The sequence below is a fragment of the Boleophthalmus pectinirostris genome, unplaced genomic scaffold, assembly GCF_026225935.1.
Source record: "Boleophthalmus pectinirostris isolate CB_2022bp ecotype Guang Dong unplaced genomic scaffold, ASM2622593v1 HiC_scaffold_12, whole genome shotgun sequence".
NCBI lineage: Eukaryota > Metazoa > Chordata > Actinopteri > Gobiiformes > Gobiidae > Boleophthalmus > Boleophthalmus pectinirostris.
Window position 1 is genome coordinate 34,432,285 of NW_026571018.1, and position 8,755 is coordinate 34,441,039.

The 8,755-nt window shown below is 35.9% G+C and overlaps 1 protein-coding gene across 1 annotated transcript in view; it reads right to left on the minus strand.

Annotated features, from left to right (window-relative positions):
- The window catches only part of zmp:0000001268 (CYTL1 domain-containing protein), a 10,022-nt gene extending 2,376 nt beyond the window's left edge, over positions 1-7,646 (minus strand). The window contains exons 1-2 of the mRNA XM_020938704.2: positions 7,348-7,646; positions 3,099-3,143 (exon numbers count right to left, since the gene is read on the minus strand). Coding sequence (XP_020794363.2) covers positions 3,099-3,143; positions 7,348-7,503 — 201 coding nt within the window. The 5' untranslated portion in view covers positions 7,504-7,646. The remainder of the gene's footprint in view (positions 1-3,098; positions 3,144-7,347) is intronic.
- Between the last annotated feature and the right edge of the window lie 1,109 nt (positions 7,647-8,755).

An 8,755-nucleotide genomic window follows, 5' to 3' on the forward strand; every position in this document is an offset into this window, starting at 1 on the left:
ATAATACCTGCTGTAAATATAAATTATAGTTTTACAACAAACAAGAACACAAATTCAACAACAACAAAAAAAATATTATAATTTTATTTGTCAGATCATAATTTCTGTGTACATTTGAGAAGTTTTGGCCCTGTGTACTATATGATTGCTGGGTAACAGTTGTGGAATTCTAGGTACATTTGCAGCTTTCTGGTCAAGAACTGAGTGTGTGCAGCCTCCAGTGGATAACCTCATTTTAAGTACTATGTGACATCACAAACGACTGCCCTGATTACAGCCAGAAAGTCATCGGACAGTAAAATACATACTTTTCTTTCTTTCTTTTTTGCAGCATATAAGCAAAAACTAAAATCTAGCCAAGTTAAGATGACTAAAATCATTATAAAACTTTCTTAATTTGAGTAAATTTCACTTGACAAGTAAAATGATCTAACAACGGAACAAGATTTTTTGTAATTAAAATATGAAAATACATCTTGCTAAACTTAAGAAAAACAACAACTTTTTGCACTTGCACTCTAACGTTGCTTAAATTAAGAAAAACAGACTTATTCCATTGGTAGATCTACTCAGTACTACCCAGTAAAGTAAAATGGTCTTAATTTAAGATGCCAGATATTGTTATTTGCAGCTTGGGTTTAGAGTCATGCAAAAGTGAGACAGTTGTCATAGAAATTAACAAATCAAATCCACATATCTTAATTAATTGAGCTAACATCCACAAAACAAGTGGTACAGGGTTAGATTATGTAAGATTAAGATGTAAGATTGTAAGAAATGTAAGATTATTTAAGTAATTTATCTTTCACCTATATCTCTTAGTTTAATATTGACTTACAAAAGCTATATTTACATCTACCCTTGGCTCACCATTGGCAGACGACAACTATCTAAATTTTGGCATATTTTGTCTAACCGGTGTCTACTGGCCTCGCACTTGCTTTATAAACCTCCTTTGGCAGCGTCAAGGGCCTTGAACACTCAAAGATCTCACCATGTTCACTTTTGAAATCATACTTTGTTGACTTTTCACATCCCCTGGGCTCGTATTATTGATGGAAAATAAACTTCTCCTGCTAAAGACGTCCAGTTGGTCTCCAGCCTTTTACTTCCACCCGTTCTTGGACGAGCTGAAAACTTTCAACAATTTACATGTGACGGGACGACAGGAATAGTCCTTACAGTATAGTGGTATGCTTTTATTTGTATGGGACGGTGCACAAGAATACTAGCCTGATTCATCAGCCGGTTTCACCTCGTTTCACTTCTTGGAAACCGTCTGACCTTGCAGTGTTAGGTTTTGTTCGCTGCTGTTCAACACTAGGCGGTACTTTTCTTATTTAACCAATCGCTGCAATTTGGTTGTGACGTATGTAACGTGCTGCTAATTGGGCTAAATGGTATATTAAGCTTTTCCCAAATCCCGCAGGAAGCAGGGCAATAACGTCTTTCCCCTTGATGAAATTCACCAAACTTTCTCTTTGAATTCTTGCTGATGCAGGTTGGTGGAAATACTGAAAATATGAATTCAGTGCTTATACATAAACTGACCACAAATAAATTAAACAAATGAGGGTCACATTCTTCAAATACTATTTATTTATTTATTTATTTATTTATTTATTTATTTATTTATTTATTTATTTATTATTTATTATTTATTTTGGTCACAGGTATATTTTGACATTAATTCATAAACAGTCATATTTAACATATACAGACTGAAAAGGTGCAGGCTGAAGCTTAAGCTTATTATGCCCTTTACCCTTTATTCCTTTGTCAGAGCTTCATCTTGACACCAGTTCATCTTCATAAATACAGCAGGAAGAAACAAGCTAATCAGTAACAGAACAACAAAGTTCTACAGCACAAACTAAGTCTCATATTTCATGTCTCTGTCCAGAGTTAAACATTTAAACTTCTTTATGAAGTGAAAGAAAGTGGTGCACAATTTTAGGTTTTCTGTACAGTTGTTCCACAGCTCCACCCTTTAACAGATTTACAAAATTTCATAATGTTTGTTCTGATTTTCTTTTTAATAAACATGGTCGTGCCTCTGAGCTCATATCGGCTCTTTCGGATTTTGAACATGTTCTGTAACGATTTCGACAGGAGATTGTTGTTTACTTTGAACATGATTTTCAGAGTATAAAGGTCGACTAAATCATAACATTTCAGCGTTTGAAGGTTTATAAATAATGCATTGGTTGGTTCGTTATAAGTTGATAATGTGACGCTCTTATTGCCTTTTTTTGTAGGGTGAAGACTGGCTTTGTATTCGTCTTATATGTATTGCCCCAAATCTCAATACCGTAGGTTATGTAGGGCATTACCAGCGAGTTATATATAATAAAAAGACTGTTTTTATCTAGGGTATATCTATATTTATATATAATTGCGATCACTTTGGATAGTTTGTTCCTAATTGTATTTATGTGTGATTTCCAGTTTAAATTATGATCTATGGTTATTCCTAAAAAATTTATTTTGAAAGACTCTTTCTAGTGGTGTATTATTGAGCATAATTTGTACATGATTTTGTACTTTTCGCTTTGCAAATATCATAAATTTAGTTTTTTCTATGTTTAGCGATCATTTATTAATATCAAACCAAACTATTCACCATACACATAAGCATATACACTCTTTAGACCCGCCCACCCACCATCAAGGATCTACATATGCACACACACACACACACACATTCTCTGGATCATTGAAATCACACTCATCCTTTATTTATCTCAGAAGAGGGTTAGTTAGGCCCGTGTGGTCAAAGCATCTGTCATTCCGTTTCTTTTCTAGGGCCAATTTAAAATGGCCGAAAGCCTCCATTGCACGCGTGTCTTTGGTTTGTGGAGGAAGTGATTGTAGTCATCCAGAGAAACAACAACAATTTTCACACTGGGAGGGGCTGCGCTTTTCACTGTGCTGTACTGTACTACTCCATTGCAAACTTATTTAGTGAATCAATCCTTGTATTTATATAGCGCTTTTCAAGACACCCGAAGTGCTTTACAAACCATACAAACAATACTGTATAATATAATAAGACATGTCTGCACGTTCACGACTTCAGTAATAAGTCTCATACTCACGTGAACATCGAGGCGCAGGTCAGGCATGTGAGCCATACACTGACTCTGCAGGAAAAACACAGGATATAAGACAAACAAACAAACAAAATAAACTGTCATATTATTATACAAGTATTTTTATTGAACTTTGCAACTTAGTTATGTCTTCTAAAATGTTCAATTATTATTCAAGTGCAAATGTATAATATAATAAAGATGAAATTTGTCATTTTTAGAACATCTGATCTTTTACAACCTTGTTACTTCCTCAAAAATATACCACGAGTTGTATTGTGTCTTGTTTTATTCACACGTTTGACTCACCAATACCTGCATATTTCTGTTTGAGTTCTTCTCTCAAACAGAAAACACTCTGTCCCAACTTGTGATGTCATGTGGTGATACTGTTAGTGTTTCGCTGTGTTTTTAAGCTCCATACACCTTCACTAGAATCATTTGGATAACTTCAGTCCTGGAATTGCCAATCTCTACTGACCTAAGAAGTATCTGTTAACTTGAAAACTACCCATTTCACTTTTTATTAGGAACACTAACAGAAACTATCCACTAAAATATAACATTAAGTTTCTTCAGTTGCATGCGCACACAGTGTGATAAAACTGCACAAAATACAAGCATCAACAGACTTGTCAGACTCAGGCCCAGAGATCATATCAAATATGTACTAGCGCTGGCCCACTGGCTACAGAAAGAATGTAGAGACATGGTTTATTACCTCCGCCAAGGAGGTTATGTTTTTGCCGGCGTTTGTCTGTTTGTTTGTTTGTTTGTTTGTTTGTCTGTTAGCAACATAACTCAAAAAGTTATGGACCGATTTTGATGAAATTTTCAGGATTTGTTGGAAATGTGAAAAGGAAGAACTGATTTCATTTTGGGGGTGATCCGGAAGAAATCCTGGATTCTGGATCACTTGAAATTTTAGTTAACATTGTGGTAAATGGGGCCAAAAATTTTGTTTCTCAATATCTCGGTTAATTATTGACCAAACCCCATGAAATTTGACTCAGGGATGGACAATGGGATCCTCTTTCATATTCCAAAGGCTGATCCGGATCTGATCCAGAAGACTGATTTTATCGCAATTTATATAAAAAATGGAGGTAGTCCTTGGCGGAGGTCTGCGCTCTCTGAGTGCTTTTCTAGTTTAAAATGTTATTATTTTATATTTAGCTTGTTCTGGATTCAATGTTTAAGCAAAACTATTATTAAAAATGTATTTTAATAAGAAAAGGTTTAACATTACATATTCTGAAAGAACAGAAAACATGCAGATGTTGAAACTTTTCAATAAATATTTAGTTTGGCCAGTGACTTAGTTCCAGTTTTTAATTTCAGCCTCTGTGAATTTGAGTTTGACACCTCTGATCTACAGTATACGTGTACAAAAAATAAAAATAGGAAAGAAATTATTTTATAAAGAACGTCCCCATCCCAACCCATCTCAGCTTGTCATTTAAACCACCTATATAGCACCACCAGTGAAATATTAAATATATGACAGAAATCACAACAGGTAGGTACTGGCACATTCAACTTGGCAACACCTGCAAATTAGAAAAATAAGAAATAAAGCATTGCCATACCTTGAAACATCTATCTGCAGTGTTGGGAAGGTGACTTTTAAAATGTATTCCCCTACAGATTACAGATTACATATCCCAAAATGTAGTCTGTAACGTAATCCATTTAAATTACTTAAAGTGAGTAACGTAATCTGAATACTTTAGATTACTTGATTTGTTGTAGAGAAGCAAAGACGAGGATATCGTAACATAAGATCTTTTGTCTGCTAAAAAAATAAATAAAAAGCCCAGACTTTCCTTAACCGTATTAAAAATATTATTGATAGAAGAGGAGACACGTCCGACCAGCATGGTTTAGTCCTGTTAAATCCTGTTTTAGTCTTGTTTTAGACCTGTTTTAGTCCTGGTTTAGTCCTGTTTTAGTCCTACTTTTAGTCCTGTTTTAGTCCTGGTTTAGTCCTACGTTTAGTCCTGTTTTAGTCCTGGAATAGTCCTGTTTCAGTCCTGTTAAATCCTGTTTCAGTCCTGTTTTAGTCCTGTTTTAGTCCTGGTTTAGTCCTGGTTAAGACTTGGTTTAGATCTAGTTTAGATCTAGTTTAGACCTGCTTTTAGTCCTGTTTTAGTCCTGTTTTAGTCCTGTTTTAATCCTGTTTTAGTCCTGGTTTAGTCCTGGTTTAGTCGTTGTTTTAGACCTGTTTTAGACCTGGTTTAGAGCTGGTTTAGATCTAGTTTAGATCTAGTTTAGAACTGCTTTTAGTCTGTTTTAGTCCTGTTTTAGTCCTGGTTATAGACCTGGTTTAGACCTGGTTTTAGTCCTGGTTTTAGACATGTCTATCTGTACATTCCCTTAACATATATTTAATCTTTTCAAGTTTTAGAAATACCACCATATCTTTGAGCAATAGTGAAATAGAGGGATATTTGTCAGATTTCCAATGTAATAGAAATTATACATCTCGCAATTAGAGAAGTAAACGCAGTAATATAGTAATTAGGGGTGTCAAATTATCACGTTAATTGCGATTAATTAATTACAGTCATATTTAGCGCGTTATGTTTTTTAATCGCGTTAATCTCATTTTTAATCTCTAACTTAGTGTTCTGTATGTGACTTTATTATAAAAATCTGTTTTTATGTGTTGCTGGGACAACAACACACACAAAAAACACATGCAATTCCAAAACCCACACAAAACACGTAAGAGCGACGTTTACCGAGTCAGAACAGAGCAGTAAACAGAGCAGCAGTGAACAGGTAAAACACATTCGTGTCTTGGAAATTCTTCTCCCGACGTGAAATATAAAAGAAAATAACAAATATAATATCGCCTACAACTAAATGTCACTGGTGAAAACAACCTATAGGCTCATGATGTCTGCACTACTGTCCTATAGTGACCTGCCAATGAACACGCACAAAACACACACAACACACACAAACACACACAAACACACACACACACAAACACACACACACAGACAACACACACACAAACACACAAACACACACAAACACACACACACACAAAACACACACAAACACACACACACACATTATCATCGTCATTAACCTGAGAAAGCGCGGACCACGTTTCCTTCCGTAGTTACTCGCGGACACAGACTGCTCCCGTGAGCCGCGTGTGGATCGTGTTTTCTCGCGTACGTAAACCGCGCTTCCTCCTGTGCGCCTCTATCAGAACTAACACCAAGACTAAAACCAGACTTATCAGTCCAGACTAAACCAGGTCTAACCAGAAAAAAACCAGAACTGACCTAAAAACAGACTAAACCAGGACTAAAACAGGACTAAACCAAAACCAGGACTAAACCAGAACTAAAACCAGGACTAAAGGACTAAACACTAAACCAGAAACTAACACCAGACTGAACTAACACAGACTAAAACCAGATTCCATTCCAGGACTAAACTAGGACTAAAGTAGGTCTAAAAGGTCTAAACCAGGACTAAACAGTAAACCAGGTGATCTCATATATAAAGCATTTCTCTATCAATAATATTTTAATATGTTAAGGAAAGACACTTTGTCTTTAAGTCGACAGATTTCCTCGTCTTTGCTACTTTACAGCAAACAGTTTCTTATTCATGAGACTTGGGCTCAACAGCCAGTTTGGAGAGATTTGTTAAACAATAAATGACTTTTAAGTCACTTTTTTTAATCTATATTAGTCTTTTGATCTGCCACAATAATGTAATAATGAATTTAAATGAAAATACAAATTGAAGGCTTTTCTCAGCAATTTTTAGGTGAGATTAAAATGAGATAATTAGATAAATTAATTACAGATCATAATTAATTAATCTCTCAATTTTTAATCGCATGACAGCACTAATAGTAATTGCAAATATGGCAATGAGAGGACATAACTGTAGGTTTACCCCAAGAACAGTTGACAGAGTGATAAAGTAATTAGACCAATAACTATGAAGATTAGGGCAAAGAAAAAACAACTTATCACATTTATCTTCAGTTTCTGGGTACATTTCATAGAGTCTTGACTTAGAAAAATGCACCCAATGTAAAACTTTGAATTGGATTTGATAATAATAATGGGTTACTCAAACATGTGTGAATGAAAAACACAACTCCAGGTCTGTTTTTGAGGAGGTAACAACATTCTAACATGCGTAACACGGGCCCTGTAACTGTTATATTGAAACAATACAAACACTTGTACTTCAAACTCCATTCTTGCTGTATACTCACTGTCTCATAGTGGTTCTTGAAGTAAGCGGCCCATTGCGTAGCCTCCCGCGCCATACTCAGGACTTTGGAGTAACAGGTCGGAGGGATGAACGAAGGAGAGGAGTCCGTCAGAGGAACCGTGAACAGCAGGAGCACAAGACCAGGAAACCACGCCATCGTTATAAGGGGACAACGTCGTGATCTCGTCTTATCTGGTATCCGCAGTGTGTTATGTGAGCCACGTCTGCGCTGGGACTGAGGCGAGGTGTTGATTCCTTTGTTTTTCTCTGCGTAACTTCACGAGTAAACCAGACACACCACAGAATCACGGGACCGAAGGGCGGGGAATGTGACAGCAATTACACATGTGTGATATATCGTCTACGCAAGTGAGAATCTGTGAGTAGAACAGTGTCACTTTTAACTGTTAGAACTTGAGCGCCTTCTTCCTTTACATCACACGAGGGACCTCCTTAACTGTTACGTAGCAGACAGAACTCCCCTAATGTGCACAGAGATGATTATTTCACAAAGAGAGTTATAAGAAAACACCTTCATTTTGTGCACAGTGGTAGCCGGCTAGTTCCAATCAGAGGAACTATTGTTTAATATAATGTCTATTCTGCCTCCACTAGTGTTTAGGATCTAGCTTTAGAGATAGCAAACAGTTTCAATTAACACTAGATGAAGCTCCATGAAGCACTGAAGCGTTCCACCCATTTCCTCGACTCTTGAGCCGATGTTTCAAGTTGCTTTACTGCAGTCCTTCAAGCTCATGGAAGTCATACAAGATATTAAATATGGATCTCACAGCAAAACTACTTAATTCACAGACGTTATGCAACATATTTTTGTATTTGAACTAAATTATTGGTTCAGTTTTCTGTAGGCGACAAATCTTTTGTCTTGCCAAAATCTGACCTTTCTGTGTTCATTAAATGATCAATCTTTCTTCAGTGAAGCAAATGTATTTTAGTATATTGCGCATAATTTGGGAGGGTTTTAGCTTTCATATGAGACATTTCTAAAACCAATCGATTAATTTAAAGTCAGGTTATAAGCTTTTGTTTCTACAAAATGGATAAGAGACAAGACTTTTGTCAGGGACTGTATAACATGACTAAAATCTCACAAAAGTCAATTTCATGTAATATTTCAACTTTTTAGCATTTTTACTTTTGTACTTTCCTCCACTTAACTTCTAATACATATACTTTTTAATGAAGTCAAATATTTATCCAACAGAATCAATCAAATTTTTATCATTTAACAATTTACTCTTCTTTTATTATTATTTTCCAAGTCATATTAAAGGTCCTGTTCCTTTCTGTCGCTTGAGTTTGCTTGGCCGTTGATCATACGTGAACTTACGGTGCCATTAGCCGCAGTGACCCCCCTCATCCATTAGAGGCGCCGGAGAGTCACCCAC